The 15,511-nt window shown below is 49.7% G+C and overlaps 1 protein-coding gene across 2 annotated transcripts in view; it reads right to left on the bottom strand.

Moving 5' to 3' along the window:
* KDM7A (lysine demethylase 7A) overlaps nt 1–15,511 on the bottom strand; it is a 354,974-nt gene that overhangs the window by 68,092 nt on the left and 271,371 nt on the right. For both annotated transcript variants that reach the window (XM_069227885.1, XM_069227884.1), the window contains exon 17: nt 15,300–15,502. In XM_069227885.1, coding sequence (XP_069083986.1) covers nt 15,300–15,502 — 203 coding nt within the window. The remainder of the gene's footprint in view (nt 1–15,299; nt 15,503–15,511) is intronic.

Genomic DNA, 15,511 nt, shown 5'->3' on the forward strand with positions numbered 1-15,511 from the left:
GGGTGCACTATACCATAGGTGAGGGTACCAGTGCATGGGCATGGTACCCCTACAGTGTCTAAACAAAACCTTAGACATTGTAAGTGCAGGGTAGCCATGAGAGTATATGGTCTGGGAGTCTGTCAAACACGAACTCCACAGCACCATAATGGCTACACTGAAAACTGGGAAGTTTGGTATCAAACTTCTCAGCACAATAAATGCACACTGATGCCAGTGTACATTTTATTGTAAAATACACCACAGAGGGCACCTTAGAGGTGCCCCCTGAAACTTAACCGACTATCTGTGTAGGCTGACTAGTTTTAGCAGCCTGCCACAAACCGAGACATGTTGCTGGCCCCATGGGGAGAGTGCCTTTGTCACTCTGAGGCCAGTAACAAAGCCTGCACTGGGTGGAGATGCTAACACCTCTCCCAGGCAGGAATTGTCACACCTGGCGGTGAGCCTCAAAGGCTCACCTCCTTTGTGCCAACCCAGCAGGACACTCCAGCTAGTGGAGTTGCCCGCCCCCTCCGGCCAGGCCCCACTTTTTGGCGGCAAGGCCGGAGAAAATAATGAGAATAACAAGGAGGAGTCACTGGCCAGTCAGGACAGCCCCTAAGGTGTCCTGAGCTGAGGTGACTCTAACTTTTAGAAATCCTCCATCTTGCAGATGGAGGATTCCCCCAATAGGGTTAGGATTGTGACCCCCTCCCCTTGGGAGGAGGCACAAAGAGGGTGTACCCACCCTCAGGGCTAGTAGCCATTGGCTACTAACCCCCCAGACCTAAACACGCCCTTAAATTTAGTATTTAAGGGCTACCCTGAACCCTAGAAAATTAGATTCCTGCAACAAGAAGAAGGACTGCCCAGCTGAAAACCCCTGCAGCGGAAGACCAGAAGACGACAACTGCCTTGGCTCCAGAAACTCACCGGCCTGTCTCCTGCCTTCCAAAGATCCTGCTCCAGCGACGCTTCCGAAGGGACCAGCGACCTCGACATCCTCTGAGGACTGCCCCTGCTTCGAAAAGACAAGAAACTCCCGAGGACAGCGGACCTGCTCCAAGAAAAGCTGCAACTTTGTTTCCAGCAACTTTAAAGATCCCTGCAAACTCCCCGCAAGAAGCGTGAGACTTGCGACACTGCACCCGGCGACCCCGACTCGGCTGGTGGAGATCCGACGCCTCAGGAGGGACCCCAGGACTACTCTGATACTGTGAGTACCAAAACCTGTCCCCCCTGAGCCCCCACAGCGCCGCCTGCAGAGGGAATCCCGAGGCTTCCCCTGACCGCGACTCCTTGAATCCAAAGTCCCGACACCTGGGAGAGACCCTGCACCCGCAGCCCCCAGGACCTGAAGGACCGGACTTTCACTGGAGGAGTGACCCCCAGGAGTCCCTCTCCCTTGACCAAGTGGAGGTTTCCCCGAGGAACCCCCCCCTTGCCTGCCTGCAGCGCTGAAGAGATCCCTAGATCTCCCATTGACTTCCATTACAAACCCGACGCTTGTTTCTACACTGCACCCGGCCGCCCCCGCGCCGCTGAGGGTGAAATTTCTGTGTGGACTTGTGTCCCCCCCGGTGCCCTACAAAACCCCCCTGGTCTGCCCTCCGAAGACGCGGGTACTTACCTGCAAGCAGACCGGAACCGGGGCACCCCCTTCTCTCCATTCTAGCCTATGTGTTTTGGGCACCACTTTGAACTCTGCACCTGACCGGCCCTGAGCTGCTGGTGTGGTGACTTTGGGGTTGCTCTGAACCCCCAACGGTGGGCTACCTTGGACCAAGAACTGAACCCTGTAAGTGTCTTACTTACCTGGAAAAACTAATCAAAACTTACCTCCCCTAGGAACTGTGAAAATTGCACTAAGTGTCCACTTTTAAAACAGCTATTTGTCAATAACTTGAAAAGTATACATGCAATTTTGATGATTTGAAGTTCCTAAAGTACTTACCTGCAATACCTTTCGAACGAGCTATTACATGTAGAATTTGAACCTGTGGTTCTTAAAATAAACTAAGAAAAGATATTTTTCTATATAAAAACCTATTGGCTGGATTTGTCTCTGAGTGTGTGTACCTCATTTATTGTCTATGTGTATGTACAACAAATGCTTAACACTACTCCTTGGATAAGCCTACTGCTCGACCACACTACCACAAAATAGAGCATTAGTATTATCTATTTTTACCACTATTTTACCTCTAAGGGGAACCCTTGGACTCTGTGCATGCTATTCCTTACTTTGAAATAGCACATACAGAGCCAACTTCCTACATTGGTGGATCAGCGGTGGGGTACAAGACTTTGCATTTGCTGGACTACTCAGCCAATACCTGATCACACGACAAATTCCAAAATTGTCATTAGAAATTGATTTTTGCAATTTGAAAAGTTTTCTAAATTCTTAAAAGACCTGCTAGGGCCTTGTGTTAGATCCTGGTTAGCATTTCTTTTAGAGTTTAAAAGTTTGTTAAAAGTTTGAATTAGATTCTAGAACCAGTTTTAGTTTCTTAAAAAGTATTCCAACTTTTAGAAGCATAATGTCTAGCACAGATGTGAATGTGGTGGAACTCGACACCACACCTTACCTCCATCTACAGATGAGAGAGCTAAGGTCACTCTGTAAACTAAAGAAAATAGCAATGGGCCCCAAACCTACCAAAGTACAGCTCCAGGAGCTTTTGGCAGAGTTTGAAAAGGCCAACCCCTCTGAGGATGGCAACTCAGAGGATGAAGATAGTGACTTGGAGGGAAATTCCCCCCCTCCAGTCCTACTTAGGGAGAGCAGGGCTTCTCAAGCCCTGACTCCACAAATAATAGTCAGAGATGCTGGTTCCCTCACAGGAGGGACCAACAACTCTGAAATCACTGAGGATAACTCCAGTGAAGAGGACATCCAGTTAGCCAGGATGGCCAAAAGATTGGCTTTGGAAAGACAGATCCTAGCCATAGAGAGGGAAAGACAAGAGATGGGCCTAGGACCCATCAATGGTGGCAGCAATATAAATAGGGTCAGAGATTCTCCTGACATGTTGAAAATCCCCAAAGGGATTGTGACAAAATTTGAAGATGGTGATGACATCACCAAGTGGTTCACAGCTTTTGAGAGGGCTTGTGTAACCAGAAAAGTGAACAGATCTCACTGGGGTGCTCTCCTTTGGGAAATGTTCACTGGAAAGTGTAGGGATAGACTCCTCACACTCTCTGGAAAAGATGCAGAATCTTATGACCTCATGAAGGGTACCCTGATTGAGGGCTTTGGATTCTCCACTGAGGAGTACAGGATTAGGTTCAGGGGGGCTCAAAAATCCTCGAGCCAGACCTGGGTTGACTTTGTTGACTACTCAGTGAAAACACTAGATGGTTGGATTCAAGGCAGTGGTGTAAGTAATTATGATGGGCTGTACAATTTATTTGTAAAAGAACACCTATTGAGTAATTGTTTCAATGATAAACTGCATCAGCATCTGGTAGACCTAGGACCAATTTCTCCCCAAGAATTGGGAAAGAAGGCGGACCATTGGGTCAAGACAAGGGTGTCCAAGACTTCAACAGGGGGTGACCAAAAGAAAGGGGTCACAAAGACTCCCCAGGGGAAGGGTGATGAGACAACCAAAACTAAAAATAGTAAAGAGTCTTCTACAGGCCCCCAAAAACCTGCACAGGAGGGTGGGCCCAGAGCCTCTTCACAAAACAATGGGTACAAGGGTAAAAACTTTGATCCCAAAAAGGCCTGGTGTCATAGCTGTAAACAGCATGGACACCAAACTGGAGACAAGGCCTGTCCCAAGAAAGGTTCCACTCCAAACTCCCATCCAGGTAACACTGGTATGGCTAGTCTCCAAGTGGGATCAACAGTGTGCCCAGAGCAAATCAGGGTCCACACTGAAGCTACTCTAGTTTCTGAGGGTGGGGTGGATTTAGCCACACTAGCTGTCTGGCCGCCTAACATGCAAAAATACAGACAGCAACTCTTAATTAATGGGACTAGAATAGAGGGCCTGAGGGATACAGGTGCCAGTGTCACCATGGTGACAGAGAAACTGGTTTCCCCTGGCCAATACCTGACTGGAAAAACTTACACAGTCACCAACGCTGACAATCAGAGAAAAGTACATCCCATGGCAATGGTTACTTTAGAATGGGGAGGGGTCAATGGCCTGAAACAGGTGGTGGTCTCCTCAAATATCCCAGTGGACTGTCTGCTTGGAAATGACCTGGAGTCCTCAGCATGGGCTGAGGTAGAACTAAAAACCCATGCAGCAATGCTGGGTATCCCTGAACTGGTGTGTGTGAAAACAAGAGCACAATGCAAGGCACAGGGTGAACAAGTAGAGCTGGAGTCTGGAAGAATGGCCCAGCCTACCAAGAGGAAAGGAAAGTCAGTTGGGAAACCAACTGCAACACAGCAAAAGAAAGGGAACCTCTCTTCTCAGGAAGAAGTTCTGCCCTCTGAGGGAACTGAGCCTTTGGAGCTTGAACCTTATCAGGTTGAGCTCTTAGGCCCAGGGGGACCCTCAAGGGAGGAGCTGTGTAAGGGACAAGAAACCTGTCCCTCTCTTGAAGGCCTTAGGCAGCAAGCTGCTAAAGAGTCCAAGGGCAAACAAAATGGAACACATAGGGTCTATTGGGAAGATGGACTCCTGTACTCTGAGGCCAGAGACCCCAAACCTGGTGCCACTAGGAGAGTGGTAGTGCCTCAGCTGTTCAGAGAGTTCATCCTAACATTGGCCCATGACATTCCCCTTGCTGGACATTTGGGACAAACCAAGACGTGGGAGAGGCTAGTCAACCACTTCTACTGGCCCAATATGTCCAACATGGTTAAGGAGTTTTGCCTCTCCTGCCCCACCTGTCAAGCCAGTGGTAAGACAGGTGGGCATCCAAAGGCCCCCCTCATTCCACTTCCAGTGGTGGGGGTTCCCTTTGAAAGAGTGGGTGTGGACATAGTTGGTCCACTAGAACCTCCCACAGCCTCAGGAAATATGTATATCCTGGTAGTAGTGGATCATGCTACCAGGTATCCTGAAGCTATTCCCCTTAGGTCGACTACTGCCCCTGCAGTAGCCAAGGCCCTCATTGGTATCTTTACCAGAGTGGGTTTCCCTAAGGAGGTGGTGTCTGACAGAGGTGCAAACTTCATGTCAGCGTACCTGAAACATATGTGGAATGAGTGTGGAGTGACTTATAAATTCACTACACCTTACCATCCACAAACTAATGGCTTAGTTGAGAGATTCAACAAGACATTAAAGGGCATGATCATGGGGCTCCCAGAAAAACTCAAAAGGAGATGGGATGTCCTCCTGCCATGTCTGCTTTTCGCTTACAGGGAGGTACCACAGAAGGGAGTAGGGTTCTCACCCTTTGAACTTCTGTTTGGTCATCCTGTAAGGGGACCACTTGCCCTTGTTAAAGAAGGCTGGGAGAGACCTCTCCATGAGCCTAAACAGGACATAGTGGACTATGTACTAGGCCTTCGCTCTAGAATGGCAGAGTACATGGAAAAGGCAAGTAAAAACCTTGAGGCCAACCAACAGCTCCAGAAGTTTTGGTATGACCAAAAGGCTGCAATGGTTGAATTCCAACCAGGGCAGAAAGTCTGGGTTCTGGAGCCTGTGGCTCCCAGGGCACTCCAGGACAAATGGAGTGGCCCTTACCCAGTACTAGAAAGGAAGAGTCAGGTCACCTACCTGGTGGACCTGGGCACAAGCAGGAGCCCCAAGAGGGTGATCCATGTGAACCGCCTTAAGCTCTTCCATGACAGGGCTGATGTGAATCTGTTGATGGTAACAGATGAGGATCAGGAGGCAGAGAGTGAACCTCTCCCTGATCTTCTGTCATCAGACCCAAAAGATGGCACAGTAGATGGAGTGATCTACTCAGACACCCTCTCTGGCCAACAGCAGGCTGATTGTAGGAGAGTCCTACAACAGTTTCCTGAGCTTTTCTCCCTAACCCCTGGTCAGACACACCTGTGTACCCATGATGTGGACACAGGAGACAGCATGCCTGTCAAGAACAAAATCTTCAGACAGTCTGACCATGTTAAGGAAAGCATCAAGGTGGAAGTCCACAAGATGCTGGAATTGGGAGTGATTGAGCGCTCTGACAGCCCCTGGGCTAGCCCAGTGGTCTTAGTCCCCAAACCTCACACCAAAGATGGGAAGAAAGAAATGAGGTTTTGTGTGGACTACAGAGGGCTCAACTCTGTCACCAAGACAGATGCCCATCCAATTCCAAGAGCTGATGAGCTCATTGATAAATTAGGTGCTGCCAAATTCCTAAGTACCTTTGACTTGACAGCAGGGTACTGGCAAATAAAAATGGCACCTGGAGCAAAAGAAAAGACAGCATTCTCCACACCTGATGGGCATTATCAGTTTACTGTTATGCCCTTTGGTTTAAAGAATGCCCCTGCCACCTTCCAAAGGTTGGTGAATCAAGTCCTTGCTGGCTTGGAGTCCTTTAGCACAGCTTATCTTGATGATATTGCTGTCTTCAGCTCCACCTGGCAGGATCACCTGGTCCACCTGAAGAAGGTTTTGAAGGCTCTGCAATCTGCAGGCCTCTCTATCAAGGCATCCAAATGCCAGATAGGGCAGGGAACTGTGGTTTACTTGGGCCACCTTGTAGGTGGAGGCCAAGTTCAGCCACTCCAACCCAAGATCCAGACTATTCTGGACTGGGTAGCTCCAAAAACCCAGACTCAAGTCAGGGCATTCCTTGGCTTGACTGGGTATTACAGGAGGTTTGTGAAGGGATATGGATCCATTGTGACAGCCCTCACTGAACTCACCTCCAAGAAAATGCCCAAGAAAGTGAACTGGACTGTGGAATGCCAACAGGCCTTTGACACCCTGAAACAGGCAATGTGCTCAGCACCAGTTCTAAAAGCTCCAGATTATTCTAAGCAGTTCATTGTGCAGACTGATGCCTCTGAACATGGGATAGGGGCAGTTTTGTCCCAAACAAATGATGATGGCCTTGACCAGCCTGTTGCTTTCATTAGCAGGAGGTTACTCCCCAGGGAGCAGCGTTGGAGTGCCATTGAGAGGGAGGCCTTTGCTGTGGTTTGGTCCCTGAAGAAGCTGAGACCATACCTCTTTGGGACTCACTTCCTAGTTCAAACTGACCACAGACCTCTCAAATGGCTGATGCAAATGAAAGGTGAAAATCCTAAACTGTTGAGGTGGTCCATCTCCCTACAGGGAATGGACTTTATAGTGGAACACAGACCTGGGACTGCCCATGCCAATGCAGATGGCCTTTCCAGGTTCTTCCACTTAGAAAATGAAGACTCTCTTGGGAAAGGTTAGTCTCATCCTCTTTCGTTTGGGGGGGGGTTGTGTAAGGAAATGCCTCCTTGGCATGGTTGCCCCCTGACTTTTTGCCTTTGCTGATGCTATGTTTACAATTGAAAGTGTGCTGAGGCCTGCTAACCAGGCCCCAGCACCAGTGTTCTTTCCCTAACCTGTACTTTTGTATCCACAATTGGCAGACCCTGGCATCCAGATAAGTCCCTTGTAACTGGTACTTCTAGTACCAAGGGCCCTGATGCCAAGGAAGGTCTCTAAGGGCTGCAGCATGTCTTATGCCACCCTGGAGACCTCTCACTCAGCACAGACACACTGCTTGCCAGCTTGTGTGTGCTAGTGAGGACAAAACGAGTAAATCGACATGGCACTCCCCTCAGGGTGCCATGCCAGCCTCTCACTGCCTATGCAGTATAGGTAAGACACCCCTCTAGCAGGCCTTACAGCCCTAAGGCAGGGTGCACTATACCATAGGTGAGGGTACCAGTGCATGGGCATGGTACCCCTACAGTGTCTAAACAAAACCTTAGACATTGTAAGTGCAGGGTAGCCATGAGAGTATATGGTCTGGGAGTCTGTCAAACACGAACTCCACAGCACCATAATGGCTACACTGAAAACTGGGAAGTTTGGTATCAAACTTCTCAGCACAATAAATGCACACTGATGCCAGTGTACATTTTATTGTAAAATACACCACAGAGGGCACCTTAGAGGTGCCCCCTGAAACTTAACCGACTATCTGTGTAGGCTGACTAGTTTTAGCAGCCTGCCACAAACCGAGACATGTTGCTGGCCCCATGGGGAGAGTGCCTTTGTCACTCTGAGGCCAGTAACAAAGCCTGCACTGGGTGGAGATGCTAACACCTCTCCCAGGCAGGAATTGTCACACCTGGCGGTGAGCCTCAAAGGCTCACCTCCTTTGTGCCAACCCAGCAGGACACTCCAGCTAGTGGAGTTGCCCGCCCCCTCCGGCCAGGCCCCACTTTTTGGCGGCAAGGCCGGAGAAAATAATGAGAATAACAAGGAGGAGTCACTGGCCAGTCAGGACAGCCCCTAAGGTGTCCTGAGCTGAGGTGACTCTAACTTTTAGAAATCCTCCATCTTGCAGATGGAGGATTCCCCCAATAGGGTTAGGATTGTGACCCCCTCCCCTTGGGAGGAGGCACAAAGAGGGTGTACCCACCCTCAGGGCTAGTAGCCATTGGCTACTAACCCCCCAGACCTAAACACGCCCTTAAATTTAGTATTTAAGGGCTACCCTGAACCCTAGAAAATTAGATTCCTGCAACAAGAAGAAGGACTGCCCAGCTGAAAACCCCTGCAGCGGAAGACCAGAAGACGACAACTGCCTTGGCTCCAGAAACTCACCGGCCTGTCTCCTGCCTTCCAAAGATCCTGCTCCAGCGACGCTTCCGAAGGGACCAGCGACCTCGACATCCTCTGAGGACTGCCCCTGCTTCGAAAAGACAAGAAACTCCCGAGGACAGCGGACCTGCTCCAAGAAAAGCTGCAACTTTGTTTCCAGCAACTTTAAAGATCCCTGCAAACTCCCCGCAAGAAGCGTGAGACTTGCGACACTGCACCCGGCGACCCCGACTCGGCTGGTGGAGATCCGACGCCTCAGGAGGGACCCCAGGACTACTCTGATACTGTGAGTACCAAAACCTGTCCCCCCTGAGCCCCCACAGCGCCGCCTGCAGAGGGAATCCCGAGGCTTCCCCTGACCGCGACTCCTTGAATCCAAAGTCCCGACACCTGGGAGAGACCCTGCACCCGCAGCCCCCAGGACCTGAAGGACCGGACTTTCACTGGAGGAGTGACCCCCAGGAGTCCCTCTCCCTTGACCAAGTGGAGGTTTCCCCGAGGAACCCCCCCCTTGCCTGCCTGCAGCGCTGAAGAGATCCCTAGATCTCCCATTGACTTCCATTACAAACCCGACGCTTGTTTCTACACTGCACCCGGCCGCCCCCGCGCCGCTGAGGGTGAAATTTCTGTGTGGACTTGTGTCCCCCCCGGTGCCCTACAAAACCCCCCTGGTCTGCCCTCCGAAGACGCGGGTACTTACCTGCAAGCAGACCGGAACCGGGGCACCCCCTTCTCTCCATTCTAGCCTATGTGTTTTGGGCACCACTTTGAACTCTGCACCTGACCGGCCCTGAGCTGCTGGTGTGGTGACTTTGGGGTTGCTCTGAACCCCCAACGGTGGGCTACCTTGGACCACGAACTGAACCCTGTAAGTGTCTTACTTACCTGGAAAAACTAATCAAAACTTACCTCCCCTAGGAACTGTGAAAATTGCACTAAGTGTCCACTTTTAAAACAGCTATTTGTCAATAACTTGAAAAGTATACATGCAATTTTGATGATTTGAAGTTCCTAAAGTACTTACCTGCAATACCTTTCGAACGAGCTATTACATGTAGAATTTGAACCTGTGGTTCTTAAAATAAACTAAGAAAAGATATTTTTCTATATAAAAACCTATTGGCTGGATTTGTCTCTGAGTGTGTGTACCTCATTTATTGTCTATGTGTATGTACAACAAATGCTTAACACTACTCCTTGGATAAGCCTACTGCTCGACCACACTACCACAAAATAGAGCATTAGTATTATCTATTTTTACCACTATTTTACCTCTAAGGGGAACCCTTGGACTCTGTGCATGCTATTCCTTACTTTGAAATAGCACATACAGAGCCAACTTCCTACAGTGTCTGACAGAGGTACCAACTTCATGTCAGCATACCTAAAGCACATGTGGAATGAGTGTGGAGTGACTTATAAATTCACTACACCTTACCATCCACAAACTAATGGCTTAGTTGAGAGATTCAACAAGACATTAAAGGGCATGATCATGGGGCTCCCAGAAAAACTCAAAAGGAGATGGGATGTCCTCCTGCCATGTCTGCTTTTCGCTTACAGGGAGGTACCACAGAAGGGAGTAGGGTTCTCACCCTTTGAACTTCTGTTTGGTCATCCTGTAAGGGGACCACTTGCCCTTGTTAAAGAAGGCTGGGAGAGACCTCTCCATGAGCCTAAACAGGACATAGTGGACTATGTACTTGGCCTTCGCTCTAGAATGGCAGAGTACATGGAAAAGGCAACCAAAAACCTTGAGGCCAGCCAACAACTCCAGAAGTTTTGGTATGACCAAAAGGCTGCACTGGTTGAGTTCCAACCAGGGCAGAAAGTCTGGGTTCTGGAGCCTGTGGCTCCCAGGGCACTCCAGGACAAATGGAGTGGCCCTTACCCAGTGCTAGAGAGGAAGAGTCAGGTCACCTACCTGGTGGACATGGGCACAAGCAGGAGCCCCAAGAGGGTGATCCATGTGAACCGCCTTAAGCTCTTCCATGACAGGGCTGATGTGAATCTGTTAATGGTAACAGATGAGGATCAGGAGGCAGAGAGTGAACCTCTCCCTGATCTTCTGTCATCAGACCCAAAAGATGGCACAGTAGAAGGAGTGATCTACTCAGACACCCTCTCTGGCCAACAGCAGGCTGATTGTAGGAGAGTCCTACAACAGTTTCCTGAGCTTTTCTCCCTAACCCCTGGTCAGACCCACCTGTGTACCCATGATGTGGACACAGGAGACAGCATGCCTGTCAAGAACAAAATCTTCAGACAGTCTGACCATGTTAAGGAAAGCATCAAGGTGGAAGTCCACAAGATGCTGGAATTGGGAGTGATTGAGCGCTCTGACAGCCCCTGGGCTAGCCCAGTGGTCTTAGTCCCCAAACCTCACACCAAAGATGGAAAGAAAGAGATGAGGTTTTGTGTGGACTACAGAGGGCTCAATTCTGTCACCAAGACAGATGCCCATCCAATTCCAAGAGCTGATGAGCTCATTGATAAATTAGGTGCTGCCAAATTTCTAAGTACCTTTGACTTGACAGCAGGGTACTGGCAAATAAAAATGGCACCTGGAGCAAAAGAAAAGACAGCATTCTCCACACCTGATGGGCATTATCAGTTTACTGTTATGCCCTTTGGTTTAAAGAATGCCCCTGCCACCTTCCAAAGGTTGGTGAATCAAGTCCTTGCTGGCTTGGAGTCCTTTAGCACAGCTTATCTTGATGATATTGCTGTCTTTAGCTCCACCTGGCAGGATCACCTGGTCCACCTGAGGAAGGTTTTGAAGGCTCTGCAATCTGCAGGCCTCTCTATCAAGGCATCCAAATGCCAGATAGGGCAGGGAACTGTGGTTTACTTGGGACACCTTGTAGGTGGAGGCCAAGTTCAGCCACTCCAACCCAAGATCCAGACTATTCTGGACTGGGTAGCTCCAAAAACCCAGACTCAAGTCAGGGCATTCCTTGGCTTGACTGGGTATTACAGGAGGTTTGTGAAGGGATATGGATCCATTGTGACAGCCCTCACTGAACTCACCTCCAAGAAAATGCCCAAGAAAGTAAACTGGACTGTGGACTGCCAACAGGCCTTTGACACCCTGAAACAGGCAATGTGCTCAGCACCAGTTCTCAAAGCTCCAGATTATTCTAAGCAGTTCATTGTGCAGACTGATGCCTCTGAACATGGGATAGGGGCAGTTTTGTCCCAAACAAATGATGATGGCCTTGACCAGCCTGTTGCTTTCATTAGCAGGAGGTTACTCCCCAGGGAGCAGCGTTGGAGTGCCATTGAGAGGGAGGCCTTTGCTGTGGTTTGGTCCCTGAAGAAGCTGAGACCATACCTCTTTGGGACTCACTTCCTAGTTCAAACTGACCACAGACCTCTCAAATGGCTGATGCAAATGAAAGGTGAAAATCCTAAACTGTTGAGGTGGTCCATCTCCCTACAGGGAATGGACTTTATAGTGGAACACAGACCTGGGACTGCCCATGCCAATGCAGATGGCCTTTCCAGGTTCTTCCACTTAGAAAATGAAGACTCTCTTGGGAAAGGTTAGTCTCATCCTCTTTCGTTTGGGGGGGGGTTGTGTAAGGAAATGCCTCCTTGGCATGGTTGCCCCCTGACTTTTTGCCTTTGCTGATGCTATGTTTACAATTGAAAGTGTGCTGAGGCCTGCTAACCAGGCCCCAGCACCAGTGTTCTTTCCCTAACCTGTACTTTTGTATCCACAATTGGCAGACCCTGGCATCCAGATAAGTCCCTTGTAACTGGTACTTCTAGTACCAAGGGCCCTGATGCCAAGGAAGGTCTCTAAGGGATGCAGCATGTCTTATGCCACCCTGGAGACCTCTCACTCAGCACAGACACACTGCTTGCCAGCTTGTGTGTGCTAGTGAGGACAAAACGAGTAAGTCGACATGGCACTCCCCTCAGGGTGCCATGCCAGCCTCTCACTGCCTATGCAGTATAGGTAAGACACCCCTCTAGCAGGCCTTACAGCCCTAAGGCAGGGTGCACTATACCATAGGTGAGGGTACCAGTGCATGAGCATGGTACCCCTACAGTGTCTAAACAAAACCTTAGACATTGTAAGTGCAGGGTAGCCATAAGAGTATATGGTCTGGGAGTCTGTCAAACACGAACTCCACAGCACCATAATGGCTACACTGAAAACTGGGAAGTTTGGTATCAAACTTCTCAGCACAATAAATGCACACTGATGCCAGTGTACATTTTATTGTAAAATACACCACAGAGGGCACCTTAGAGGTGCCCCCTGAAACTTAACCGACTATCTGTGTAGGCCGACTAGTTTTAGCAGCCTGCCACAAACCGAGACATGTTGCTGGCCCCATGGGGAGAGTGCCTTTGTCACTCTGAGGCCAGTAACAAAGCCTGCACTGGGTGGAGATGCTAACACCTCTCCCAGGCAGGAATTGTCACACCTGGCGGTGAGCCTCAAAGGCTCACCTCCTTTGTGCCAACCCAGCAGGACACTCCAGCTAGTGGAGTTGCCCGCCCCCTCCGGCCAGGCCCCACTTTTGGCGGCAAGGCCGGAGAAAATAATGAGAATAACAAGGAGGAGTCACTGGCCAGTCAGGACAGCCCCTAAGGTGTCCTGAGCTGAGGTGACTCTAACTTTTAGAAATCCTCCATCTTGCAGATGGAGGATTCCCCCAATAGGGTTAGGATTGTGACCCCCTCCCCTTGGGAGGAGGCACAAAGAGGGTGTACCCACCCTCAGGGCTAGTAGCCATTGGCTACTAACCCCCCAGACCTAAACACGCCCTTAAATTTAGTATTTAAGGGCTACCCTGAACCCTAGAAAATCAGATTCCTGCAACTACAAGAAGAAGGACTGCCTAGCTGAAAAACCCCTGCAGAGGAAGACCAGAAGACGACAACTGCCTTGGCTCCAGAAACTCACCGGCCTGTCTCCTGCCTTCCAAAGATCCTGCTCCAGCGACGCCTTCCAAAGGGACCAGCGACCTCGACATCCTCTGAGGACTGCCCCTGCTTCGAAAAGACAAGAAACTCCCGAGGACAGCGGACCTGCTCCAAGAAAAGCTGCAACTTTGTTTCCAGCAGCTTTAAAGAACCCTGCAAGCTCCCCGCAAGAAGCGTGAGACTTGCCACACTGCACCCGGCGACCCCGACTCGGCTGGTGGAGATCCGACGCCTCAGGAGGGACCCCAGGACTACTCTGATACTGTGAGTACCAAAACCTGTCCCCCCTGAGCCCCCACAGCGCCGCCTGCAGAGGGAATCCCGAGGCTTCCCCTGACCGCGACTCCTTGAATCCAAAGTCCCGACACCTGGGAGAGACCCTGCACCCGCAGCCCCCAGGACCTGAAGGACCGGACTTTCACTGGAGGAGTGACCCCCAGGAGTCCCTCTCCCTTGACCAAGTGGAGGTTTCCCCGAGGAACCCCCCCCTTGCCTGCCTGCAGCGCTGAAGAGATCCCTAGATCTCCCATTGACTTCCATTACAAACCCGACGCTTGTTTCTACACTGCACCCGGCCGCCCCCGCGCCGCTGAGGGTGAAATTTCTGTGTGGACTTGTGTCCCCCCCGGTGCCCTACAAAACCCCCCTGGTCTGCCCTCCGAAGACGCGGGTACTTACCTGCAAGCAGACCGGAACCGGGGCACCCCCTTCTCTCCATTCTAGCCTATGTGTTTTGGGCACCACTTTGGACTCTGCACCTGACCGGCCCTGAGCTGCTGGTGTGGTGACTTTGGGGTTGCTCTGAACCCCCAACGGTGGGCTACCTTGGACCAAGAACTGAGCCCTGTAAGTGTCTTACTTACCTGGTTAATCTAACAAATACTTACCTCCCCTAGGAACTGTGAAAATTGCACTAAGTGTCCACTTTTAAAACCGCTATTTGTCAATAACTTGAAAAGTATACATGCAATTTTGATGATTTGAAGTTCCTAGAGTACTTACCTGCAATACCTTTCGAATGAGCTATTACATGTAGAATTTGAACCTGTGGTTCTTAAAATAAACTAAGAAAAGATATTTTTCTATATAAAAACCTATTGGCTGGATTTGTCTCTGAGTGTGTGTACCTCATTTATTGTCTATGTGTATGTACAACAAATGCTTAACACTACTCCTTGGATAAGCCTACTGCTCGACCACACTACCACAAAATAGAGCATTAGTATTATCTATTTTTACCACTATTTTACCTCTAAGGGGAACCCTTGGACTCTGTGCATGCTATTCCTTACTTTGAAATAGCACATACAGAGCCAACTTCCTACACCTACAAATCATCTCATTCAATTTCACTGTTCAGGAACAATGGTCTGTCTCCGTAATGCCTACCAAACAGCAGCACTTCACAACAAGATGTGTTGAAACAGCTGCTATAAACCCAAGCTGACAACCCTACAGTAACATACTAAACCAAGGGCATGAGACAAAAGTAAAACTTTGTAGGTGCTATTAATTTTCAGCCAGAGTTGACTCTGGCATTAATGGAACTGCAACAGTGTCAGGTAGATAATAAGGTTGGAGATTTAAGTTAAGACTTCCAGTTCCTTATCCCTTAGGTCCTCTAGATATTGCTCCTTTCAGCCCTCAAAGGAGATGGCAACACTTTCAGGGTATAAATCATTTCCATACCATCTTCACTAAGCTCCTCGTTTTTGATGCAGTGGAAGGATGCTCTTTCCTCCTGCCTCAGTGGAGAAGCATTGCTGTGGCCCGGAGGGGACGCTCTTCTCTCCACACAGCTGTTGGGTAAGCACGTGGTGTAGCGTAATCCTGCCATAGATAGCATGCCCTGAATAGCTTCTTCTTCCATGGCGGTGGACGAGGGACAATGCCTGTGGAAT

The sequence above is a fragment of the Pleurodeles waltl genome, chromosome 4_1, assembly GCF_031143425.1.
Source record: "Pleurodeles waltl isolate 20211129_DDA chromosome 4_1, aPleWal1.hap1.20221129, whole genome shotgun sequence".
In the NCBI taxonomy this organism is placed as follows: domain Eukaryota; kingdom Metazoa; phylum Chordata; class Amphibia; order Caudata; family Salamandridae; genus Pleurodeles; species Pleurodeles waltl.